The following is a 26,923-nucleotide window of genomic DNA, read 5'->3' on the forward strand; positions in this document are numbered from 1 at the left end:
GGGGCCGCCGTCGCCATGTCGCTGGGCGAGTACGAGCGGCACTGCGACTCCATCAGCTCCGACTTCGGCAACGAGTCCTCGGGCAGGGGCGGCTCCCGCGGCGGCGGCGGCGTGCCCGGCGAGCAGGAGGAGCTGCACTACATCCCCATCCGCACCCTGGGCCGCGGCGCCTTCGGCGAGGCCACCCTGTACCGCCGCACCGAGGTAGGTGGGCGGCCCCGGCGGCGGCAGAAGGGCTCCGGGCCGCCGCCCCCGCCCAGGGCCCCGGCGCCGCTCCCAGAGGGGCGGGGGCCGCTGCCGGGGCCGGAGGGGCGGTCGGCAGGGCCGGAGCTCCAAGGCGCCGGTGCCCGACGAGCCGCAGCTGGGCTCGGCCCCTGGGGTGACTGACAGCCCCCAGGATGACACTGACAGCCCCCAGGGTGACATCCCCCGGCACCGCTGTGGGAACAGTCCGGATACCAAGTGACAGCTTCAGCCCTGTGTCCGGGGGTGCAGGGTCTGGGCTTTGTAGCGTTTGGGTACTGCCAGTCCCCTGGGTCCCCTGACGTTTGGCAGGGAGATGTGGAGTTTCTTCCCACGCTAGTAGACTACTCATTTTTCTGTGTTTTGTTCCAGTTACAGAGGACATGGGGTCATCTCATACAGGTAACTCTCTCACATGCTTAGCATTTCAGTGTAATCAGGGGAGACTGGATGAGAAGCCAGTCCTCCCGTTGCTCCCAACTCGTTTAATACCATCCAGTTCAATTGTAGTTGTGGTTTTAGTGGCTGTCAAGGAAAAATGCTTTGATTTAGTTCCAAAGGAAAGTTCTTCAGTTTTTTTCTGGCCACCTTGAGGTGCCCTGGCTTGCACAGGTATAAGTGAACACTGTTCACTTAAGAGATCACTCTAGCATGCCTGACAACATGTGTGGGCCTAACAAGGGCAAACTAAATCTAAATTCATTCTGGTCATTCTGGTTTCCTTTTTGGCTTGTTTTGGAGAGGTTTTTTTGGTTTGGGTTTGGTTTTGTTTTTTTTTTTTTTTTTGTTTGTTTGTTTTTTTTTTCTCTTTAGGCTTTTTCCTTTGAATATTTGTAACAGTTTATGCTCTTGTACAACATCCTACAGTTACAGCACTAAAAGTACAATGTTCTCCCTTTACTGAACAGGAGTAAGTTTAGTCTTTATTGAAATAAAACAAACCCTGTGTCTTTCCCTTGGTTTGGTGTTTTGGTTTTGGTTTTTTTTCCCCCAGAGTGAGTGTTGGCCAGCTAGCAAGATGGCTTCAGGCCATGACTGTTTCTAATGACAAACTGCAAACCTCAAAACTTAAGTTGTGAGGAATATTTTTCTGAAATATCTAAGAGACAGGAAAGTCTTTTACTTTTCCTGGTATTTTAATTCCCTCCTACAAAGGCACATACTGTTCTCTTCATAAGAGTGTGATTTTGATTGAAAGATGTTTTTGTGTCTCAGGATGACTCGCTTGTAGTGTGGAAGGAGGTGGACCTGACCCGGCTGTCAGAAAAGGAGCGTCGTGATGCTCTGAACGAAATTGTCATCCTGGCCCTGCTGCAGCATGAGAACATCATCGCATACTACAATCACTTCATGGATAACACCACGCTCCTGATTGAGCTGGAGTACTGCAATGGTGAGGTCCCTACTCCCATCTGTGAACAGGCAGCTGCCATGTGTGTGGGTCACCCTCCTGCAGAACCTGCAGCAAGTGTTTCTGGGGTCTGGAGAGCAAAGGAGTGGTGGTGAATGCTGCTGCATAGCTCCTGAAGAAGAGACTGAGAACCCTTCTGATTTGTGTCTCAGGTGCTAAAAAAGTAGCCTAGTAGTTAGTGGAGGCAGTCTATGCAGTTGATGATTTCTTGAGTTTTCTGAATGGCTGGTGCGCTGAAAGGAGTGGATTATTGGTGATAAACACTTCCAATGCATCTTGCTGTGTTCTGTTAGGAGGGCAGTGGGAAAAGACTGGGAGACTCTCTGGCCATCTCTAGCAGTGCAGAGCGGGGCTGTTTTTTCAGTGCTGTCACTTAAATAGGTTTATAATTTGGCATTTATAAATCAGAGCTTAAAAATGTCGCGGAACGCTGCAGTCAGGTTTTTTTCCCCTGATTTCTGCTTTCAGCTTTTACATTTACTATTGAAAAACCCCAAACAACAAACCTGGTCCTTCTGGTGGTGGAGAAAGTTTTGAAATTCTGTCCAAGAGTAGTTCAGATGATGGTGTTTGGAGTTGGTAGGGAAGGCAGTCCTAGCTCGGATGGAGTGAGAGCGGGATTTGCAATGAGGCTGTGACCAGCAGCTGCTCTTAGATGGCAGGAAGAGCAGCCCATAGACAGTTTACACTGCTGGAACAGGATGCCTGCCTAGAACTGCAGTGTGGCTTCTCTTTGGGTGAGTGGGACGGCTCCCCAGGCAGAGTATCTGGTGTTTGTATAGGGCTTGCATTAAGCCTTGGCTCATTGGTAAAACATTTTTTGCTGGAAAAGGGTATAGTCGTGTTGTGATCACCTTATACAACAGATTGTTTCACTGGAACAGGTTGGAGAGCACAACAGAGTTGTGCAACGTCCTTTAGAAGGGTGTCAGATACCGTGGTTGGCAGCTTGGCCAAAGCTGGTTTTTCTTCTCTGCTTTTTGTTCTTATGGAGGATGGAGTCCAGTGCAAGCATAGGGGAGTGTTAGCTCTTTGAGGCACCTTTTATTTTAGGCATTCTCTCTCTGTGTCAGTCGCTTACTTGCCGTGGAAAGACTGCATGCTTGAGGCCATGATAAATTTGTTGGAGGGCATAGAGAAAAGCTGTGTAGTCTTGATGCCTGTGCACATTTGTAAATGCCTCTGTTGGCTTTGGGATAATAACCAAGAGATGAGTGTATAGCTGGTGTTGCCTGAGTGTGTCTGAATGGCAGAGAACAAGGGACATGAGAAAGAGGAAATATTGTTTGGACTTCCACGTAGTGGTTGTGCCAATGCATAAATAGTTGTTTCTTTGGCTTTTTTTTTTACCGTGTACAAGCCCAAGGTAATTTGTGAGTAATTTTTAAAGTAAAGCTGGACTAGTCACTTTCAGACTTCTTCTTCTCAGAATCCAAAGGTTTTACTGTTTAATTGGCTTGTCTCTTCTGAAGATCTAGAAAAGAATTTCAAATTTCAGTAAATGTTGCCCCTATTTTAGAGAGGAGGAAAGCGAGTTATTGATTTATTTGCCTTTAGTTCCGTGTGTACATCGTGGTACTGTAAGACTTGGATTTACCATGGGATAACATCAGTGAATACAAATGAAATACATTTGGAAAGAAATATCCTATAAAATACAGTAATTGGAAAGAGAATAACCTGTGTTGGAAGGTTAGATGTGAGTAGATGAAACAAATACAAAATTAATTTGGTTTTTGTATGTGTGCATAGAGGTATTGGTTGTATGAGTCAAGAGCTAACTTGTCTCCTTGGGTAGGATTTTGGCAATGTAGTACCTATCGTGCTGCTCTTTTGTTCCAAAAAGCTGCCAAAAAATGGGAGAAAAAAAGAGAGATGAAAAACACAATTGACTAAAAACCTGCAAAGTTTGAGTGGTTAGAAAAGACATTCATAAGAAGAGGCAGAAGTGAATACTTTGGTTAAATTGTGAGTGTGAAAGTAGTTTGTAGCTAATTTGTAAATGTGAACATAAGGCAGAAAAAAGAAATGCTGAGAAGTTACAGCAAGGCCGAATGAGAAGAAATATATATAATATATGATAATTGGGATTTGGAATAACAACAGGAGGTGATCAGAGTTTTGGGATTTACTGTTTGGGTGCTGATCTGACAGGGAGTTTAAATACCTGCAGCCCTCAGCATAATTTCTTTTACCTCTCCTTAATTTTCGGTCTGCTCTCTTGAAGTCATGGGATGCACCAAAGATTTCTGCTGATTTCAGGCTTCTGTTAGTGGTATAGCTGTTGTCAGTGCTTTGTGAATTCTGCACCAGTGTATTTGGCAAGGCAGATAAAGAAGAGGCCAGTCCAGAGGGAGTAGGTAGGGAAAGACAGTAAATTGTGCTTTCAGGGACTACTCTGACTTAAAAATTGTTTTCTTTCTCTTTTTTAATGTGTTATTTGTGTATACAATGCTGAGCAGGACAATCTCATGTGATTTGGTGTACACCTGATACATGTTTACATACCCCAAGAAACACTTAAAAAGATAAATAAAAAAGTAAGGACTGCTGGCTGAGCTTACTGGTTTGCTTTTCAGAGAGTATTAAAGGGTGGTGTTAGAGAATTGTCTCTGCTTAGGCTTAAACATACCACTGAAGTTCTTAGATGGAAGAAGAACTTAATTTTGTGAGTGCCTGATGAGTTTAAGTGAAGAATGCTGTGAGAGAGCTGTAGTGATTGATCAGATCTCTTAGGGGGGTTGAGTATTCCCAGCAGCACTTGAGCAGAGTAACTGCTGCCATTAACTAAGATGAACATCTCTGTCTTTCTCACTCACTTATAATTACAGGAGGGAACCTCTACGATAAGATTCTGCGACAGAAAGACAAGTTATTTGAAGAAGAGGTAATTTGGAATGGTTGAGGGAGCAGTGGGGCTGGCCTAATGTTCTGGCAAATACATAAATAATCTGTAGGATTATTTGTGTATTTTTTCAATTTTTTTCATTGTGATGGTGGGGAATTTCTGTGTTTATCTGGGGGCTGGTATCCTCCTTGTTCAATATTGCAAGCATTTGTGGACTGTCTGAAACTTATTTTCCTTTTAAACTGTCTATAAGCAGTATATAGTTCCAAGGGAGGATAATGAAAGAGAGCTGGCTTTCTTCACCTTATCATCTTGGCAAACATTTAACTTTTAAACCTTTCTGTGTTTCTTCCTAGTGGGCCCTCTGTTTCTGTCCCTTCTTAATAATTTTGTATGTGTTTTTTTTTTTCAAGTAATTTCGTTGAATCTGTCTTCTCATTTTCTGTCTTTATTTTATTTAAACTTACTTTTTGCCATCTGCTTTCACTGCATGCCGAGCTGATTAGTTTTAGATTACACTTACTTGTCTTATTTAATAACTTCTAAGGTTTTCTGGCTCATGGAGAGTATTTAGTGGTCCCAATTCATATTTTGGAGAGCACAGCTGTAGGTGTTTCCCAAGTGGTCATTAGTTGTCATTCTGAAGTCTTGTCACTTACTGGATCTCTAATGCTTGTCAGGACAGACACTATGAATGGAAGTAGAACAATCTACCTATGGAAATATCTGTTTTAGAGATTTCCAAACTAGAAAACTCTAAAATTTTCATACTTCTGAAAGGGCATCTAAATGTATGACCAGGCCATCTTGCTGTGCCTCAGTGTGACAGAGATGTGTAGGGTTTTGTGTTTTTGAATTTTTTTCAAGCCTCACATTATGCTTATATTCCTTCCTGTGCAGATGGTGGTCTGGTATCTCTTTCAAATTGCATCAGCTGTGAGCTGCATTCATCGAGCTGGAATTCTTCACAGGTAAGTGTGGCATGCAGAAAGCTGAGGTAACCAGTGCAGTTCATGGGGGTGAGTGAAGAACTTCTTTGCTCTTTTGTTTGAAGCAAGCACCAAGCTTCTCTCCACAGTGTAATAGCATCTCCTAGATGTCAAGAATCCCTTTTTTATTGGGCTAGAAACTGTCTTGTGATAAATGTGCAGGAAATCTCATATTTGAAATTGGAACTGCAGCTGTGTGAACAAAGAGTTTATCCACAGAGGAAGGAAGTAAATTTGCCCTTTATTGCGATAGCACATGAATGATGTTTGTTAAAGTGGGTAGGAAGAGCATTTACCACAGGCCAAAGGTACTTCTGAGCTGTTCCAGAGTTAATAGCTGCAAGCCAATGTGTACATCATTCTGTAATTCCTGGAGCCTAATGGTGATGAAGACTCTGCATTTGTCCATTGCTCTAATATAACCCATGTGAAGATTTGTCCTGCATTTGTCTGAATCTTATTTCTGTGGCCTGTTACTTAAGGAGCTAGTACAGTCTGTTAGCTTGTAGTGGTGATTTTGACAGTTATTCTGAGATTCTAATGTGTAATTAATTACCTTTTTCTGTTGTCCTTTTCTGTTTGGGAGCAGTAAATTTCACATCTTATGTGTGTTTCAAGGAGGCCACGATGTTCTGGGAGGTACTGCACATGTAGACAGCCACTTTCAGCACAGTTGGATCATGTGCTGCACTAACTTATGGGGATAGCTGTGTGAGGATGTTTTCTGTAGGATAGCATTCTGGCTGCTGCCATTCTGAATCTTTAGTAATTGGCAAGCCTTGCTAATGAGGGGTTGGTAGCCTACACTCAGCAAATAGTGCCTAAGTTTTTGGCCTGAGGCAAATGCTATGTCTGTCCTGCTTTGCAGTGATTTCCTGCTTACCACCTCTGAACATGTGTGGCCCCAAATCCTTCCATAATAACGAATTGAACAATTGTTTAAATGTTTGCAGTGATTTCTTTCTGCTCCAGACGTTGTCAGAGTGACCCAGGGCTTTGTGATGCCCCAATGGATGAATGCAAAGTGCTGCTTTACTTGATGTTTTCCTGACCTACACTGGGAAGTTGTTGATGGCGCATTAGGAAAAGTGGGTGTTAAGAAGTGTTGGCCATGAAAAGCATATCATGCTGCTAGGGCTTCCTCTCTATTTCCAGCCTCTTGTGTTGATTTGTGAAACTACACACAGATTACTCTGTCTGAGAGAGTGTTTTCTATCAGTTTTGGCCATCAGCCTTTTGATCTCTTGGGCATAATACGTAGAATCATGGTATCATTAAGGCTGAAAAAGACCTCCAAGATCTCAAGAGTCAAACTGAACATCGCCATGTCAACTAAGCCATAGCACTAAGTGCCATATCTAGTTGTTTCTTGAATGCTTCCAGAGATGGTGGTTCTACCACTTCCCTGGACAGCCCATTCAATGCTTAACAACCCTTTCAGTGAAGAAATTCTTCTGATAGCCAACCTGAACCTCTCCCAGCGTGTCCTGAGGCAATTTCCTCTTGTGACAATAGTCACCAGTTACCTTGGAAAAGAGACTGACCCCCATCTTGCTGCAACTTCCTTTCAGGCAGTGGTAGAGAGTGGAAAGAGCTCCCCTGAGCCTCCTTTTCTCCAGGCTAAAGACCCCCAGCTCCCTCAGTTGCTTCTCATCAGACTTGTGCTCCAGAGCCTTCATCAGCTGTGTTGCCCTTCTCAGGACACGCTCCAGCCCCTCAATGTCTTTCATGCAGTGAGGGGCCCAGAACTGGACTTGAAGTGTGGCCTTGCCAGTGCCGAGTATAGGGGAACAATCCTATTTGTTTTAAACAAGAAGACACACTTCTTCTGATACTAGTCAGGGTGCCACTGGCCTTCTTGGTGACCTGGGCACACCCTGGCTTGTGTTCAGCTGCTGTCAGCCAGCATCCCCAGGTCCTTTTCTGCTGGGCAGCTTTCCAGCCATTCTGCCTCCAGCCTGTAGCACTGCAGAGGTTGTTGTGGCCCAAGTGCAGGACCTGACATTTCACCTTACTGAACCTCTACAATTGGCCTCAGCCCATGGATCTAGCCTGTCTAGATCCCACTCTAGAGCCTATCCTACCATCCAACCCATCTGCACTCCTGCCCAGCTTGGTGTTGTCTGCAAACTGACTGAGGGTGCACTTAATCCTCTTGTCCAAAATATTGATAAAGGTATTAAGCAGGACTGGCCCAACACTGTGCCCTGGGGAACCCCACTGGTTATTGACTGACACCTGGATGTGGCACCCATCACCACCATGCTCTGTGCCCAGGCCACCCAGAGTTTTTAACCCAGCAAAGAGTGCACTTACACAAGCCATGGGCCACCAGCTTCTCCAACAGCCTGCTCCTGCATCTCTAAAATTTCCTTCCTAAAGTGTGTCCAGCCTTCCTAGACCCCTTTGTTTTTAAGAGCAGTTTCCCAAGGGTCTGTCTGAACCAGTGTCCCAAAAAGACCAAAGTCTGCCCTCCAGAACTCCAAGGTGTAGAGGTTTTGTTGATCTCCTTCCTTACTTCACCAAGAATTGAAAACTAATTTTGTGGTCACTACCTAAGATGGCCTCCGGCCACCACATCTCCCACCAGCCCTTCTCTGTTCAGAAACAGCAGGCACTGCCCCAGTAGGCTTTGTGACCAGATGTGTCAGGAAGTTATCTCCACATCTGTCCTCCAGGAACCTCCTAGACTGCCTCCTCTCTACTGTGCTGAGTTTCCAGCAGACATGCAGCAGGGTAAAATCTCCCACCAAAACTGGTGATCATGAAACATGAGCCCTTCATCCTGGCTGGGTGATCCTCCCCCTGATTCTCACCCACAGGCACCAAGCCATATTGTCCCTGACCCTGGGCTCTGTGCAGTTGAAACGCTCCCCAGCGTTCAAAGCCACCCCACTGCCTGTCCTTGCTCTGCTGTCCCTTATGAAGAGCTGCTCTGCAGCCCTCCAGTGGTGCACACAGCACATTTCCATGGTGGCAGCTGTGTCACAGCTTCCTTGCTGCATGGTGGCTTCCAGGACCTCCTGTTTGTTACCCATGCTGTGTGTGTTGGTGCAGATGCACTTCACCTGGGCTATGGATTTCACCCCCAACACTGGCATGCAGCCCACAGGCTCCTGTCTAACCAGCCTGCTCTGGTGTCCTTCCCCCTTCAAATGCAGACTTTGCTTTCTCAGTCAGCCAAGCCAACTCATGGGCTGGAATCTGTGTCATGTTATAAAGAGTTCTTCTTGAGGAGTAGACATAATGCTGAAGTTCTAGAGTGGCGTCTGTTTCACACCCTCTGTGTGTGTGTTTATATTTGCATACATACATATTCATACTTATGTTTTTAGTGAGCTCAGCATCTCCTGCCTTGGGTCTATTTATAAAACTAGAAAAATAAGACCTGCTCAATGACCTTCATTCTTAGTAACTGAGAGGGGAGAAAGAACTATCTTTGATCTGTGGCCCTTACATAGGTGTCTGAGCCTGAGCTTCTGCAGCTGTGTTGTGTTTGTGTGGGAATGTGATAAAACATGGACAACTACAGTTACTGCCCTGATACTTGGGGCAAAATTGCTTTTGGAGAACTTTGTGTACATATGTGTGACAGAGTGCTGGCAGAGTAGCAAGTAGCTCATTTTAGGGGGAAAATACAGTAATCTGTGAAAAACTGTGAAATCTGTAAGCGTATTCAAGTGTTTGAATTTCTTTTTCTCGTTTCAGAGACATAAAGACATTAAATATCTTTCTAACCAAGGCAAACCTGATTAAATTGGGAGACTATGGGTTGGCAAAGAAGCTGAACTCTGAGTACTCTATGGCTGAGACTGTGAGTATCTGCCATCTTCGTGTGCAAACTGAGTTGTGTTTTTCTTTCATCTCTGCATGCCTTGCAGAAGACCAGGGATGCTGTACATTCTTGCTGCTCGTTTTCTGTTACTTTCCTTTTCCTCACCCCTCAGTTTCCTTCAGTGTTATGGTATCATAGAATTAAGGCTGGAAAAGACCTCTAAGATCATTTAGTCCAACTGTTAACCCAGCACTGCTGTGTTCATCACTAAACCATGTCCCCAAGTGCTGCATTCACAGGTTTTTTTTTTTTAACACTTCCAGAGATGGTGACTCAACTACTTTTTTGGGCATCTTGTTCCAATGCTTGACCCTTTCAGTGAAGAAATTTTTCCTAGAATTTTGTGTAAATCTCCTCTGGTGCAACTTGGGGCCATTTCTTCTTGTCCTGTCACTTATTACTTGGAGACTGGCACCCACCTCGCTAGAACTTTACTTCCTAACTTTGTCTCACTAACTTTGCCATATTTGCTGATGTGTTGCAGCCTCCAGTTATCCTTGCTCCCAGGTTACCTTTTGGAGGTCTGTCTCTCTGGAAAGCAGCAGCAGACTAAAGATAGGTGCCACTATGGGAATAGAATTGTACCAGAGCTGCTGTAGCCATGCTAGAGAGCACTGCTCTTCTTTCCCCTAGGCATGATACTTCTAAAGGTGAGTCTGTGTAACAGGAAGGCAGTGCTAGCTGAAGGACAGAGACAGCACTATGGTCACATCACAGCAACACTCTTCTCTGGGCTAGTTAAGGCCAGCTTAACAAATTACAGTAATTTTGTCATGCTGCTATGCTAACAGGTAAATTTTGCCTCAGGTGGATCTGAGATAGCTTGGATGTGTGTGCCTGACATTGCACTGTGCCACAGGCATGTCTCAAATCTCTTTAATATTCAGGCTCTGAACTGGATTGTGAAGAAGCAAGAAAGGCACTTGTGTTTCTTATGGTAACCAGATGTATGGCTTATTGGTAATGTTCCTGAAGGGGGACAAAGCTTTGTAGGAGAGATTAATTCTGCCAGAAGGCTGTCAAACTTGGCCTTGTTCCAGACCCTGCCAGAAAGCATTTTTGCAGCCAGTTATGACGCAGGGTAAGCTGTATTGCAGGCGCTTACAAGGTTCAGCTTGGATTTCTCAGCTCCATTAATTTCTGTGGTGAGTGTTAGGCTTGGAAAGGGAGACATTGTCTGAAGTTCCTGTCTGCTAAAGCCTTTATTATAGTTTGGGACACAAGCCAGCTCACACTTCCTCTTACCAGCCTGTATCATTCAATTTAAGGCCAGGCGTTGGTGTTCTGTTAGGATGTGTAGTTAAATACTTGCCAGTCTCCTTCCAGAACATGAGCACTATTGTGCAGTTCCACTGTAAATGGGAACTCAAGGCTTCTGCATAAAGCCTTCACTAGGCTGGGCTGCAGTAGAGCCACTTCTGTTTTGTCACACTTTTCATGGCCTTCTGACTTTCAGAGGCAGTTCAATCTGTGCTGTGAATTTCCAGGTTTGTTTTTGCCTGTGTTTTCTCTATTCATCTATACCTACTAGACCTTGCAAACATTGTTTTTTCCTTTTTCACATATGAAACATTTTGAACTACACACCTTCAACCATATTTTGACTTTTACATGCTGGCTATCCCCTGGTCTACTTGCTCAATTTGTAACCTAATGACCAGTGGCAGACTGGAAGTAATTTTCTGGGAAATGAGTGCAAAACATGTTATTATCAGTATTTGTAATTGTAGCAGTCAAATTGTGATTTTGTAGAATGTTCACATCTTTCTTACTAAACGCTGATTTCTTAATTTATCATTTTCTACCATTTACCAAAGATGCAGAAAATACATCTGTCTTACAGAAAGCTTAGATTATCCTTTGTTTAGAAAAGGTTTATGTAGAGTGTCCTAGTTCTCTGTGTGATACTCAGAATCTCAGGGCTCCTGAACCCTCCCATGGCAGGGACTCGTGTAGCTCTGCAGTGGTCAGGCTCTGTGACAGGAAATGGGAGGGAGATGGCACACTCTCAATGTGCCCATTAGGTATCCAGTGTACTTGCAGAGCCTCATGAAGGGCAGGCTTTGTAAAGCTCCTTGGAGCTTTGCTGAGAGAGTTGAAAAGAGGTCGTCTATAAATATTTCTCCTTTTTCTAAATTCTCTCTTACTTTGTTTTGCTGTCTAGTTTCTTTCTAAGGAGTGAGCTCCATTCATCTGGAAGCTTCATTCTTACATCTTTTATCACGTTTGTTCTGTGTCTCCTTGTTGTGACTTTGAGCTAAGCCACTGCTTCTGCAGTACCTTGGAGACCTTTGTGTTTATATGCAGGGGTTTGAATTTTTGTGTGGTGGGGGTGTTTGTTCTACACAAAAGAATTGTTCAGGAAAGTCCACTTCTGAAGTGAAGGCCTTTTGGGTGGGACTCAAGCCAGCTTTCTGCATACTGACCCAAAAGGAAGCCTTCTTTTTGTTCGAGACAGAGCAGCCTTTGTCCTGGCACTATCCTGTGATCAGCATGGCTCCACAGCCAAGGTCTGGCATCTGTATTTGGAAGCTTTGCTAGATCCTTTATCTTCAGCCTTGTGTGATGGTTTCCATATGCCTGGTCAGTACATAAGCCCTGATTACCCCTAAATGATGTATATTTAAGAGAGGGGAAAGTCCTTGCTGTGTTTTTGTGACTATTACTTTAGTGAGAAGTCTGTACCACATCAGGTACATGAGAAGAGAGGTGTCTAGGATCTCTTAGGAAGCTCAGGGCCAGACAGGTTTGTGGTTGACAGGAGAAAAAGTGTACTTGTTGTTCCCATTCCTCCAGGACATCAGGGAGGTGTATCACCAGTGCTGTGTCTGGCTCTGTCCTCTGTGAACAGAATGGATACAGAGTTCCTGAATTGAAAGCTGCTGGATCATTCCTGATTTTTAAATGTTTTTTTTTTTTCCTAGCTGGTGGGAACTCCATATTACATGTCCCCAGAACTCTGCCAGGGTGTGAAATACAACTTCAAATCAGATATTTGGGCTGTGGGCTGTGTCATCTTTGAGCTGCTTACTCTGAAGAGGACCTTTGATGCTACTGTAAGTCTTCAAACCAATATGGACTGAATAACCTTATTTTTTATTGTCCTAAGATTCACACTCAGCTCATAGTTTTCTTCAGTCATATTTTTCTTTTGTTTTTGTTTAAATCTACTAATTAAAAAAAACAGTGGCCTGAGAGTGACAGCTATAGCCAGAGAAAATATCTGCATGATTCCCTTTACCCTTCATGCAGATTTCCCTCCTGCCTTCATGCAGCAGCCTCCCCGGCTTCTGCCAAACCCACCCTTGTCTGCAGCTCATGTTTGTTAGATGCAGAATAATAACTGCTAATTTGTATCATGGTTGTGAAGGAAGTGTCCTTTTCACTACAAGGAGGAGGTTTGTGACTGTGTAGTCTTCTTGCTCTTTTAGCATTACTAGCTGTGAATTTTCTGTGTAGCATTCTGTAGCAAAAGGTTCTGGCCTTCACATTTCATGAAATTAGATCCTGTTACTCTTTCTCAAAACTTGGCTGCAAGAGAAGTCTGGTCAAGTTGGCTTAGGGGAGGGTGAAAGGAGCGTTGCTGGCTGACATGTGATTTGCTAGTTTGTGCCATATGATGGGAGAAGCTGCTAGTTGTTGTAGGCAAGATTTTGTAACCCTGAAAGAAAAGATGTGAAAATACCACCCTTTCCTGACTTTCTCCAGTGATGGCTCTCAAGTCCAGGCTTTGCTGCTGTGCTGTGTTTAAGGGCAGTGTACCACAGAGGAGATTTCATGCACAGAGAAGCCTGATCTCCTTGCACTGTTAGAGAATTTGGTGAAAAGCTGGATGTTGCCAAGTCCTACCTATCAGAGGTACCATTTCTGCAGGAATTGTTATTAGATTTCTGGAGAACTTGCTAGGCAGGGAAGAAGAGGGATTTGTCCTGATCAGAGATGGAGGAAGAAAGTAGTGGTGGCCTACAGCATCTCTCCCCATTGGACACATTGTCCAGTTTGGTTCCATTAGGACTGGTTTCTGGTTTCTGCCTAGAATCCCTTGAACCTTTGTGTGAAGATTGTACAGGGAAATCGTGCCATGGAGGTGGATTCCACTGTCTACTCCTGGGAGCTGATCCAGATGGTGAACTCCTGCCTTGATCAGGTTGGTGAAATACTTTATAACTTTCAGATACCCATTCCCAGCTGTCTCAGCCATGGAATTCATGGGTGAAGGGGAATGACATGCCTGTTTCAGTATGTGAGCTCTTGATGCAGGGTAATTTTTGTGAGGCCTGAGGCATCACTAAGGTTGGGCTTTCTCTAGTCCTCTGAAAGCTTTGTCTCAGTCCTGCAGGATCTGGAGGTGTGCTGGGTTTACTGTGATCACAAGTATTTAATGGGCTGGCGGAAGCAATTATTTTTTAATGCAGTGCTGTGAATGTAGGAGCATCATCTCAGTACAGTCTCTTAGGGCTCTGGCATTCTGTAGGGAATTAATTTATTGAGAGCAAACATAGTATTAATACCTTGGAGCATGCAAGTCCCTCCTGCACATCTGTAGTATTTATCCCTATTCACTCTAAATGTTTGAATTGATTCCTTTCCCTTCTGAAGGGAGTGAAGGAAGGAAGTCCAGGCAGGCTTGAATGAATGAGTCTTCTGGCCCAAGATTTTGTTGTAGATGATGAATATTTCCCAGAGAATTACTTGTTGCTTCCTTCTTTCAGGACCCAGAAAAGAGACCCACTGCAGATGAATTGCTCGAACATCCCCTCCTCAGCAAACGCAGGAGGTAACCTCAGATGGTCTTCCTGAAAACCTGGATGGCTGACAGGGAACACAGGAGGGGTTGTGCAGACTGGTGGTGTTTATGCTTTCATAGCAACCTTCTGAAGTGAATTTAGACTGATGTCGGGCAGATATTTAAGTACTTCATTTTCCTTAGGGGAAAAGCACATTTTTGCAGTCTTGTCTTCTGATCTGATGTTCTGTTGGTGCATGGGAAAGGTCTCTGCATCCTTAGAAGCTTTTGTATTGAGAACCTTGAGGTATTCCATTCTGAGACTCTTTGATGAATGCTTCTTTTTACTCTTCAAATTTCTGTGAACGAAGGGTCACAGAGATCCTCTTGCAGTCATTGGAAAAAGCCATTTTGAATATATATATTCAAAATATATGGATCATTCAGTATAGAGAATGATCATTCAGTATAGAGAATGATATACTTTCAATATAGAGACTCCCGCTTTTTCCTTTTGTTGTCTCCCTCTTTGAGAGAGACTTGCATTGAAAGTGGCCCCTGTTAGCTTAGTTTAGACCATCAGCCTGCACACACTATCTTGTCATGAACAAGACAGTAATTCTGGGCTGTTTTTATTCCACATTGGTTTATTTGGGAACAGCAGACTTAGTCCTTTACAGCAATACTCTTTTGCTTGGTGATCAGCAGAGCTTGAATTTTGTCTCACTATAGGCATTGGTAAAAGGCCAAATCCTGATAGTATTTAGCCTTTTAAGGTTATTCTTGTGCAATATGGGTATTGGTTGGCTGCATTTTCATGCAGACATAGTTTGTTGTCCTCAGCTCTCTAGAAGTTTGTTAGCTGTGTGCTACATTACTTCTGCCCTACTTACTGTGTATTGCTGCGAGCTGGTAAACAGCTGCCATGCTTCCTCCAAGAGGCAGCAGCATTTTATTGGAAAGGAAAACAGTCTGTGTGTGCTGCTTGTCAGTAAATTGCATAGACTATGTTGCTGTTTCCTAAAATCCTTTTTCTCCCTTGGCAGGGAGATGGAAGAGAAAGTCACGCTGCTTAATGGGCCAAATAAGCGACCAAGGTAATTATTTAGACATGTGTTTGAAAGGAAGTATGGAGAGAACAGCTCCCCAGAGAGGAACTGAGAGTGTTAGCCTGTGACAGCCTTAATGGAACAGTGTGGTTTAGAAGATCCCTGAATGCTAGAAGTTTGACACAGCAGTTGCGTGCTTATTGTCCTTTGTTTTACTCTGCCTTTTATATACTACTTATTTGTATGGCTGGAGCTGTACCTCAGCAGGTCCCATCCAGCTCTAATCTGTCCTACTGAGGATGTCATCTTTGCAGCCTACATATCTGAGTTGTAATGTAAATCTCTCCTTTCACACAGATTCCTTTCATCAGGAGGAACACGATTGTCTAAATGATGAATATTACATTAATATAAATAAATATCTTCTATAAAACCTGATATAGCATAGCTTCAGCATAGTTCCCAGCAATCCTGTTAGCAGGGCTGCTCTGTGAAGCAGTTAGCTTCTGTGACATGTATAGCTGGTTGTCTGTTATTTATCAAAAAGCATTTGGTTTTTATTTTGAATTTTATTTTTGAAAATAAAAACCATGAATGGTTGTGAAGAGCAAAGTGCTTAGACAACAGCAGGAAGATGGATGATGACAGGGAATGCAAACTCATGAAAGCATATGTGTTTTGTTGGGGGGGGTCTTGTGCAGGTCAAGTACCGTGAACGAGGCTCCCATTGCCGTGGTGACTTCCCGCACCAGTGAGGTGTATGTTTGGGGTGGTGGCAAGTCCACTCCCCAGAAGCTGGATGCCATCAAAAGTGGCTGCAGTGCCCGCCAGGTGTGTGCTGGTAACACTCACTTTGCTGTGGTGACGGTGGAGAAGGAGCTCTACACCTGGGTGGTAAGTGAGACAAGCTGCAGGAGGCGGGTCAGGGTGGGAAAGGGGGGTTCACATCTACTGCTGACTGTTCATGAGCTTGGAATGGGAGAATTCCAACTGCAGTGGACACTGAGGCCATCTGAGCTGGGGCTGACACAAGTCTCCCAAGGCAAGGGTTTTTCTGGGAGACATTTTCTTTTGTGACAGAAAGTGTCTTGGAGACTTGCTGTGCACTTGAGGTTTGTAGATTGTGGTCTTGCAGGCCCAAACACTGAGTCAAACATCTCTTCCTGAGGTGTTCATTCCATTCCTGACTACTTAGACGTGCAGTGGAGACTTAGGGATTCTCAGTTTTTGTATTTTCGAGGAGGTTTTTCAAGATCAGAATGGGTGGGATGAGTGACCTTTTTGTAATACAGTTGTCATCTGCAAGGCAACTTCCATCTGAAAGCAGAGGGATCTCATGCTAAACAGCTCTGCCTTTTATGATGAGTGGAAATTCTGGAATAGTTTAAAGTGAATAAAAATGTTGGCATATAATGCATTTTAAACAATTGAATTCAGTCTTCTCATGTTGAGATGGTCTCTGACATGGAGGTCATTTCCTGGCTTCCATGGGTTTTTATATTGATGATACAGAATATGTTAAAACAGGTTAGAAGTCAGTAGGAAAGGAAAGAGATCCAAATAGGAGGAGTCCAGCTTGGAGTAATTTGCTGCATGTTCCTGCAAGAACAAGCACTAAAAACTTTCAGCTGGCTTTTAGTAGTTTTTGTTTCAACAGTACTTATTTTGTATAATTTTCCTGTACAGTTACTATGATGGGCCATGTCAATGACATTTGTTTCAGGTTGTGCATTTCTTTGCAGCCATTAGGATTTAGAAAAGTAGTTCAAAAAGCTGAAGGATGAATTTCAGTCCTGCAGCAGGGACTAGATTCTGTAGCCTGGCAGATGAGGACGGAGCAGGGATTCCTCACCAGGTGCTGACCTGAGACTGGATCCCTCCTTGTTAGTGCATCACTGCACTAAAGTCTGTGCTGCCACTGAGATTGTTGCCTGCTGTATGTTCAGAGATGTCAGTCTCTTCCCAAGAGCAGACAGAACATTTTCTCTTGCTCCTTGCTGTCTTCTGTTGTTTGCTTCTGTTGTTTACTGTTAGCTATTGACAGCATCTGTGGGGTTCTGGGAATGTAACCTCACCAGGGGTTTCTGTCTTGCAGAATATGCAGGGGGGCACCAAGCTGCACGGGCAGCTGGGACATGGAGACCGAGCTTCCTACCGGCAGCCAAAGCACGTGGAGAAGCTTCAGGGCAAAGCCATTCGCCAGGTGTCCTGTGGAGATGATTTCACAGTGTGCATCACGGGTGAGAGCTGGATCTCCTTTGGCTCAGACTCTTAAGGATATGTAGGCATTGACAAATCCTGTCACTTAGCTGAACTGTTGGAGGTGTTTGCCTTCACCATGAGATTAGCAAAGCAGCTTCATGCACAAAGGAGAGAGCCCCATATGCTACTCATCCCTCAATTTGGAGGATAGTACCAACATTATTGCATTTGGGATAGATTGTATCTCAACATTTGAGATGGGTCAACATTATTTTGACTCCCAAGAAGGATGGGATTTTGCTAAGGATGTGCTACTTTTTGGTGATAAAGCTGGGTGTTGACCACAAATCTATGTGTCTGTACAGAGTTTCTGCTTTTACCTGTGGTTGTGTTGCCTCCATTCATGCTCACACTAAAGATAGTGAAGCCTGAAATCAAGAATGTGGGTATATTTGGAACTCTCTGTGGACTGTGTGGGGAAAGAATCACCCAGTGATGAAAAAGAATGTGTATCTAGGATTTACTGTTTAATTCAGAATGCTTGACATCTGCTTGCTGTCTCTAGTTCTAACCCTGATCATACTTTAAAAGGATGTGTTAGGTGTGGTATTGTCTATTATAGAAGAATCTGACTCTGCTTTACCCATGGAAATTATTCTCAAAAAGCTTATTTTTCCAGTGCTGAAAAGGCAGAAATTTGACAGAGATAAGCTCAGGTGGTCATTTTGCGGGAGGAGTGACTTAGATGGCCACAGAATCAATTTGTGGGTTACTGTTAAAGAAATTGGCAGGTTCAGACAAAGGTTTTTTGGCACTGAGGTAGCTACAGGTTGTCATGTAAGATCCATCTTAACATGAACAAGAAAGGACTCCATAGTCTCCTGATGACATTCTTCTGCACTAAAGAAGAATATTGCAGGAAAGTTGTTCTGACCATGTCCTAAGAAGTTAATATGCAGCCCAACAGGAGCCCCATGTGCTGACCAAGCTTCCCTTCTGTCCTTCAGACGAGGGCCAGGTGTATGCCTTTGGCTCAGACTATTATGGATGCATTGGCGTTGACAAGGCTTATGGCTCTGAAGTGCTTGAGCCCCTGCAGCTGGATTTCTTTCTTACCAATGCTGTGGAGCAGGTCTCATGTGGAGATAACCATGTGGCAGTGCTGACCAGGAACAGAGAAGTCTACACGTGGGGCTGTGGAGAGTACGGTAGGTAGAGTCTCCCTGATCCCTAAAGGTACTGGGACGTGCCTGCTGGAAAGGGGCCTGCTGCAGGTGTGCAGTGCAGGGCCTGGGTGAGGGCTGCCTGGTATATACCCTGGGGGCAAAAACCATTGTTTCTCTGGGACTTTCTTTCCTTGTAAAAATGGGGAACTGGAGATTGAAGCCTTAGAACTTTGGAAAGCTCTAAGGTGCCACTTGGCTTCCCAATGGTTCTGTGAATGGGGTTGGTGGGCGATGATGGATGTAGGGGAGCAGGGAGATTCTAGTTCTGTAGGGAGATCATTTTGGGACTGTGGAGAGGCAACACCAGTTCTTAGATATGGGCACTTGGGGAGGCCATTTTAACTGCAGTATTTTCATTGATGCAGGACGCTTGGGCTTGGATTCAGAAGAAGATCACTACACCCCTCAGAAGGTAGGGCCGTGACTACTTCTTAAAATCTGCAAGGGCATAAATCCAAATTAGTTGCTGTTTGGAAATACTCTCTCTCTGAGGCTCAGGTGTTTTTTTCTGAGACATTATAGAATTTTCAAGGATTTTAACTTTGCTGCTTCCCTTCATTTTGCTTCATTTCTCTCCTAGCGATCATGTCAGATCATCATACCACTCACAAACCAGACAGCATCATAGCTTAGAGCTTCATTGCTCTGATTTCCATGATGGAACTGGAAATGCCAGATGTTGTAGAAATCATAGTGAGACATACCAAATGGCTTACCTTGGGTCTGTAGAGAAAACTTACAGCGGTGCAACTACTGCAAGTCTTTGAATCTAATATAATGAGTTAAAGATTAGTTGAAAGTAAAACCCTCTTGAAATACAATGCTGAGGTAACTGCAGTATTCCAGCCCTCTGTGCATTAGAAACAAATAAGGATGTGCCTGGACGCCAAATATCTGTGATCACATAGTATCACACCCACATGGCACAGACACAAACCCAGTCCTGCTCACCTAACTGTGTTTGCTGTTTGTAGAGCCCATCTGGCCAGGTTGCCTGTGCATCATATTTCATGTTCCTGTGCTGGTCACTGATGTCTGCCTTGAATATCTGCATTGTGGCCAGAGTTTCCATATGCTACAGACTTTATGGTATTCTTACAGCTTCATTCAAAGTAACTGTGTTGGCTGTTGATAATGTCCAGACTAGCTGTGCCGCTGCTCTACCCTCATATGTTTTCCATGTGCCAGCTTCCATGTAATAGGTGTTGGGATTTTTATTTTCTTAGGATGTATTTCTTCCACCTAGGTGGATGTTCCGAAGACCTTAAACATTGTGTCCGTTCACTGTGGCTGTGATGGAACTTTCCTGCTTACCCAGACGGGCAAAGTCTTGGCATGTGGACTCAACGAGTTCAACAAGCTGGGCCTGAATCAGTGCACAGCAGGGATAATCAATCATGATGTGAGTGTGGTTGGATGCTTGGCTCCAGCTTCCAGCAATCAGTAGTATATGGGGAAATGGAAGTTCTCTGACAAAGTACTCATTAGCTTCATGCCAATGCTTTAATTCCAGTCAAGACAATGGATACTGGGATTGTGGGAAGGGGCAATTTGTTCCTCAGTTTTCTGTCTGCCCTGTGGGCTTATGTCAGATCTGAGGCGGTGAAACAGAGTGAGCTGCTCTGGTGACTTATCCAGTGATACAGATTCTGGCAGGTTTTTATCATACTTGTTTTAGGACTGTCTTTAGGTCCTAAAACCTAGACTTTAGATCCATTAAACCTAAACTTTAGGTTTAATATTGTGGTCAGGCATGAGTAGGTCTTAGCTGATGAATGTGTGATTTTTTTCACTCTGTGCTTACCCACATCTTTTGTCAGACATACTGTGAGGTGCCATACGCCACTTCCCTTACTTTGGCCAAGCAGCTGTCCTTCTACAAGATCCGTACCATTTCTCCAGGGAAGACACACACAGCTTCTATTGATGGTGAGAGCATTGTGTAGTAAGAACTGAATTCTGGTTGCTGAATTACATTACATCAACTTTGCCCTTTCAGCCTGGCCCTTGACACTGGGGATTTTGCTCTTGGTAGCAAGGTTCATGCCTGCTCCAGGAACTCAGGATTCCTGTTTCTCAGCAGTCTTGTTTCCTGGCCAGCTGAAGCAGCAATGTCAGCCTTCCTGTTTTTTTAAAGGGGAGAAAAAAAATTTTGGAAAATATGCTCTGGGCTAGCAGAGGAATTATTTGTGATCAATTTAGGCTTTGCCCAAGCCACATCAGTTAGAGAACTGTGAGGAGTCCCAACCCCCAGCATCAGAAAAGGGAAGCAGTGGGAAAAGGAACTGGGGAGGTGTTTGTTTCCAGGCTAAACCCATTCCTTTTGGTTGGCACTGTCCCCTTCCAGCCTGGCTGGCCACTCAGCAGAGCCATTCCTGTTGCTGCCTGTGCTCTGTCTCATGGCTGCTTGCAGAGCTGGGCCCTCACTGTGACTGTCTCCTCCTTCCTCCTGGCAGAGCGAGGCCGCCTGCTGACCTTCGGCTCCAACAAGTGTGGACAGCTTGGTGTCGGGGACTATAAGAAGCACCTGGGAATAAACCTGCTGGGAGGCCCCTTGGGGGGCAAGCAGGTGATCAGGGTTTCCTGTGGAGATGAATTCACCATAGCTGCTACTGATGGTGAGTGGCTCTTTGCCAAGTTGTGGTGGGTTACTTTAAACTTAATCTGCAGAGGGGTTAACTGGCTCTCACTGATCGTTTCATTTACCAGCCCTGCAGCACAGCCCTAAAATAAAGAAATCCTCCTGGCCTGGGGCTGTCTTGCCCTGTTAATCACCCCTGTGCACCTCCAAGTGTTTGCTGTCCCTAAGGCTGCAGAGTACTGACTTGGTGGCTCCCTGTTAGGTTTGTTACTGGTTTGTTCTCCCACTGTCAAAACTGAGCTGGTGGATTAGGTACTTTGGGATAGCAGCTACAGCAGAAAGACTGATCCTTACAGCAACTGCAGGCTGAGAAGGAGGGAGGGACCTGAGCCCCTGAATTTCTCTCTCCTCAGACAACCATATCTTTGCTTGGGGTAATGGCGGGAACGGGCGGCTGGCAATGACCTCGACTGAGAGAACTCATGGCTCAGATATTTGTACCTCGTGGCCTCGGCCAATATTTGGATCATTGCATCATGTTCCAGACCTGTCATGCCGTGGCTGGCACACCATCATCATTGTTGGTAAGTGTAAATTTAGGATGTAGTTTTGAGATCTTGTTTATGATGATATATTCTTTTGTCAGGAGAGTATAAATCTTGCCTGAGAACAGGCCAAATTTCTGGGGGAAATGTGGCAAGCTGCTCTGAGCCATAGGCCTGCACCACTGGCTTTGTAGGAGTTATCCTGCTTTCTGTGTGGCACTCTGACTGAAAGCATGCTTCTCTCCTTGCAGAAAAGGTGTTGAACTCCAAAACAATACGATCCAACAGCAGTGGTCTGTCCATTGGTACTGGTAAGTAACATGCCCTGAGGAGCTCTGGTTTAAGTCCACTCAGTGGTTAGTTTGAGTGGAGGAAGTTTGGTCCTGCAGCATGGTTTCTCTGTGTTTGAAAGGCCTGACAGAAGAGCTCAAAAGGAAGAAATCTAGTTGGTGCCATGCACAGGAAGGGATGGCCCAAACCCAAGGAAGCAACACCTGAAACAGGAGAAACAACATGGGTGCAGAGAGGCCTTTGTTGTTGAGGAACTTCAATTTGACAAGGAAAAGCTGAGAGGAATTCACTGAAGGGGACTGATGTGAGAAGGGGCTATAGTTGCTGGAGAGGTGAAGTCCAGTTTCTTGGACCTGTGGGAGGGCTGGGGCCAAGAAACTGCAAAAGACTGCTGCACACAAGCCCTTGTGGAGAGGCCTGCAGGGAACGTTAGGAGCTAAACTGCCGAGGGGAATAATGCTAGCATGTGCTATCACCATGGGCATACAGTACACATTTATGCATCTTCTCTGCTCCATCTGGGGTTTGCAACAGGAATAGCAGAGGTGCACAAACAAAAGTTTTCCCTTTTGTTTGCTAGTGCCTCAGAGCTGCACAACTGGGGGAGGAGAGGAAGAGGATCGTGAACAGGAAGCAGAAACCCCCAATCCCAGTGGGGGCTTTCGGGGAACCATGGAAGCAGATCGTGAGCTGGGGGGCTGGATCAGCACTGCAGAAGCTACAGGAGGCAACAGTGCTGACAGCAGCTCCTGCCCTGGCTGGCTGCGGAAGGTAATGTGGCTTCTCAGAAATGCCTTAAAGGGCATCTAGGCTGGGAGAGCTGGGTGGCCCCTTCCACCTTTGAGGGATACTTTGATAGGTTCTTAGAGCTGTGTTGCACGGAGCCCTTAAAGCCTCGCTGCCTGTTTAACCACAAGAGGGTGTTGGTGCATTGATTGGGATGAAATGACCTGCAGGAAGTTGGCAGGCCTGAGAGAGCTTCTTTTGTGTATCCAGGAGCTGGAGAATGCTGAATTCATCCCCATGCCTGACAGCCCCTTTCCTCTGAGCATGGCATCTTCAGAGCCTGAGAAGGAGACTCTTCCTTACCAGAAACTTCAAGGACTCAAAGTGGCCTCTGAGGAACCCGTTGGATTAAACAAGCCCAAAACAGAGCCCTGGGTAATGTTATCAAAGTGAATGCTTGGCTAAAAGCTCTTGGGGACCATAAATGGCAATATTTGAATTATGGGGAGAGCTGAGAAGAGACTGTTGGATAGGCCTAATTCATCTGGATGAGGACGAGAGGGCTGGTGATAATCAGAGATGATGCTGCAAAGAGAAAAATTCTCAAGGATTTTTTGGGAGTACAAAGCTGATTCTTGGTCAGATTTAAAGTAATGAGATCAGTTCTGTGGGAAAATGTGTATAATGCAATTGGAAAAAAGAGAAGCTGAGGTCTCAGAAGCCTAGCAGAAAACAGAAATTTAGAAAGCAGAGATAGGAAGATGAATTGATACAGAAAATCAATGAGAAATTGCAACCTGTGAGACTACCTAACTTCAGGAGTTTTCTGTCCCAAGGGAGGCATGGATCCTACACTTAGGGAATTGGGGGTAAACTGTATGGATTTTGGTGCTAGGAGGATAGGAACAGGCTTCCCAGGAAAAGAAGGAAGCTAGTGGCTTTGTACAGAGGACAGAAGGAGAAGTATCTTGTTGACCCTGCCTACTAGAAATTTGGCAAGTCAGGGAACAAGCTGGGATAACACTGGGCGTGGTTTTTTTTCTTGTGGCATATACAGCTCCTGGCCTTGCACTCAAACCTGGCCTGCCTTCCTTCCATGTCTCTGCAGCCTACTTGCCTGAGTCCAGCCTTACCATGTGGTGAAGGGAAGGATGCATCTGCCAGTGCAGGCTGCATGTGCAGTGCTCTGCAAGTGGAGGTGACACACCTGCGAGGCCTGGTTTTACAGTGTCTGGATGATCAGAAGAAGCTGCAGCAGGAAACCCTTCGTCTGAGTGCCCAACTCCAGCGGTTCTGCAGGAGGATGGAGGAAATGCAGCAGGTGAGAACCCATCATCTGGGTGCACATCCGTGCTCAGGGCTCACCATGCTCCTGCAGATTGTGGAGGCTGTGCAGAAGAGAACAACTCTTAACAGCCATCTCCATCAGAACAGAATTTGGTGGGACTAAGAAAGATGCCTGTTTCTTTTAAAGGCTGCTGATGCAGGCTCTGGTAGTAGCAAAACAAGAATGAAGTGTTTCCTCTGAGGACAGCCCACCCTTTGAGGACTTGGGATTTCCCTTTATTTCTCTTGATGAGAAGTGATGGTCAGTCATATGTTGCAAAGAGTAACTAATGGCTGTGGAGAACACAAACTGGGCCTTGTGCAGCTTCTAGCTTTTGTGCAACTTGTCCTGGTGCTGTTTGGGTAACTGCTGTGTGTTTTGGCAGGTGAAGGTTCATTCCAAAGGAACACAGACAGCCAAAGAGGAGATGGAAGTGGATCCAAAACCTGATGTGGATTCAGATTCCTGGTGTCTCCTGGGAACGGACTCGTGCCGCTCCAACCTCTAGTCTCCTGAGCCCACTGGGATCCATCTAACTTCACAGCACACTAACCGAATGCAGAGAGCGGCTTTTCTGGCGTCAGGTCACTCGCAGACAAGGAGCGAGGCCGGAGGCTCCAGAGCAGCACCCATGTACGTTTGATATGAACTGGGAGTGAGTTTGAGAGGGGGAGGGCCCTTGAGCTCTAGGCCAGCTCAGTGATTGAAGCAGCAGCAGCTCCTCTTTGTACCTTACCTGTCAGTTCTGCATGTGAGGCAGAACGGCCCCATTATGGCAATGGCTCCAGTAGCAGCTTGTGGCCCTTTCATTGTTTCACTGTTTCCTGGGAGCTGCCTTTGGGACCCCAGTATTCATCACTGCATCTCTAGATGAGAGGAGGAAACATGTTCTGTACTGAAGCTGGCTGAGCCCTAAGACTTGCCACCTTCACTTCAGAGGGCTGAAGGACTAGGATCCTCTCCTTAACACGTGGTAAGGCCCCGGCAGTGAGGCTGCTTCCCTCTGCTCAGGTGCAGAGGGACCAGCGAATGTGTCATTCTGGAGGCAGTGGAGATGTTCCTCTTAGGGAGATCATGGTAGACAGCATGTCCCTGGCCTCGAGGCATAGCTTCTGGCCATATGGCTGAGTCCACTGGTCTGTATAGACAGAGTTTGAAGGCTTTATTCTGGGTGCTGAGGGCTTTCCAACTTCCAGGCAATGCACCAAGATGAGTGAATCGGGTGTTTCCCGTAGCAGTAGTGGGGACTGTCTGAGATTGGATCTGTAGTTCTTGGTTTCAGACCACATGTCTCCCAACCAGATGCCAAGCATCTGGGCCTCAGACTAAGTTACCCATTTCTTGCTCCAGCTGTTCAACTTGGTTTGAGTGCCAGAGTTTCTGGTTTCTTGGCATAAGCCTGTAGCTGCTCCCTGCTTGGCTTCTCTTCTGCTCAGTCCCTGTGCCTACACTCTGTGTGGGTGTGGGAAAAATCCGTGTTTTTCCACTCAGTGTTCTGATGAAGCTGGAATGCCATTTCCTACCCAGAATACGTCACTACTGCTGTGATCTCAGGATGCAGCCTTCCCCAAAGACCACGAATGATCAAATCTTAGTCCAGAATTCACCTTCTTTCAAGAAGTGAGACATTTTCCCAAGAAAATTGGAGATGGGAAGAGGCATGGTCTGATGCTCAAGATTTATTCATTTTCTAGAGAAAATGAATAAATGAGGTTAGAGAATGAGGTTAATTTTATTCCCCTTAAATTTATTAGCAAACTGACTTTGAAGTAAAGCTAATGGGATTGGTAGGATCCCTGGGAGCAGCTAGCCTCCCCTGCCTTACTTGGTGCCGCCAAGGAGTCCTGAGTTCCTCTCACCTTTGCTGTGAGAGTGGGGTTATGATTTCATCAGGTTTAAATGATCCCCATCGATGGCATGTTACTAGAATTGCCTTAGGTCTACTGGAGGTGAATATCACATCACCTCTGACAGGCTTCTTTTGAGAGACTTATTCCGGGGAATCCAGCATTCTCCATTTGTCTCTAGAAGTGGATGCCAAACCATTTGCTCGTAACATAATGCTCCTTAAATACTTCTTTGGTGCCTATTGCTAGTATCTGGGAGCTCAATCAAGTGCTGTCTTCCCAATGCAGTGTCCAGGGCAAGAATCGTTCCAGAGTGCCTGTCCACTGCTGCCAGGAGCAGGGCAGGAGGAGAGCCCTCCTGGGAGGCAGTGAGAACCAGGTGCCCTGGTACAGCCAGGCTTGTTTGCCCTTGTGGCTCTGCTCTCCTTTCCCCCCCGTGCGTTGGAGCCAGTTCTCAGGTCAGGGTCCCGGCTTGAGGGTCGTTGGTTAAGTGCAACAGTGCCTTTGAGGACTGAAACGTTGAGCCTGAGCCATGTCCAAAAAGCAAGCACCAAGCTGATGAGAGTCGCTCTCCTGCAGTGCACTGCTATCCTCATTTCTCAATGCTCTGCAGTTGGGAAGCTAGGTGCACAGACTGGATTCCCCTTGGATCTAGTGGAGGATTAGGGCTCCTGACAGAGGATGCCCTGTGCTCCACAATCTCATATGTGCCTTAGAGGATTCACGCTATCCAGGTTGTGCCTGTTACAGACCACAGATTTCACACCAGCCAGCTATGCAACAAAAAAAAAAAAACAGTTTAAAGGTAGCACCTTTGTCTTGGGCTGAAAACGGAAAGGCAGGCAGGCAGAAGTGCCTTTGAGCAGTTTCAAACCCTTTTTACTTCTCCCCTTCTTGCAGTGCTAGCTCCATATGTGTTGGTCTCCTGCTAGTATTGCTACTGAGTTGTTGTAGTGGAACACAACTTATGCCTGCTCTGACACTCTGGCTGAAAACTAGTTTGTCGTTGTCTTTCTTTGAAAGGTTAAAGGGTGGAGTGGTTTGGAATTTCTGTTTAAATAAATGTTTAAACTCATA

The 26,923-nt window shown here is 45.4% G+C and overlaps 1 protein-coding gene across 2 annotated transcripts; it reads left to right on the plus strand.

Moving 5' to 3' along the window:
- On the plus strand, positions 1–26,923 carry NEK9 (NIMA related kinase 9). Of its 2 annotated transcripts, XM_063160272.1 has the most exons (23): positions 1–204; positions 616–645; positions 1,459–1,636; positions 4,486–4,541; positions 5,403–5,473; positions 9,200–9,305; positions 12,251–12,382; positions 13,363–13,473; positions 14,039–14,103; positions 15,099–15,149; positions 15,803–15,995; positions 17,197–17,341; positions 18,311–18,511; positions 18,895–18,941; positions 19,776–19,931; positions 20,350–20,458; positions 20,986–21,147; positions 21,524–21,694; positions 21,907–21,966; positions 22,527–22,717; positions 22,943–23,107; positions 23,781–23,993; positions 24,385–26,923. In XM_063160272.1, the coding sequence occupies exons 1-23, from the start codon at positions 16–18 to the stop codon at positions 24,505–24,507; spliced, it is 2,925 nt and encodes a 974-aa protein (XP_063016342.1). In that variant the 5' UTR covers positions 1–15; the 3' UTR covers positions 24,508–26,923. The 2 variants fall into 2 exon arrangements, with proteins under 2 accessions (XP_063016342.1, XP_063016343.1); XM_063160273.1 differs by lacking the exon at positions 616–645.

This window comes from Melospiza melodia, chromosome 6 (assembly GCF_035770615.1).
Source record: "Melospiza melodia melodia isolate bMelMel2 chromosome 6, bMelMel2.pri, whole genome shotgun sequence".
In the NCBI taxonomy this organism is placed as follows: Eukaryota; Metazoa; Chordata; class Aves; order Passeriformes; family Passerellidae; genus Melospiza; species Melospiza melodia.

Coding starts and splice junctions, on each gene's coding strand:
- NEK9 (XM_063160272.1), top strand. CDS start 16: ATGTCGCTGGGCGAGTACGAGCGGCACTGCGACTCCATCAGCTCCGAC. Junction 17,342..18,310: donor TTTCACAGTGTGCATCACGG/GTGAGAGCTGGA, acceptor TCTGTCCTTCAG/ACGAGGGCCAGGTGTATGCC. Junction 18,942..19,775: donor ATCACTACACCCCTCAGAAG/GTAGGGCCGTGA, acceptor TCTTCCACCTAG/GTGGATGTTCCGAAGACCTT.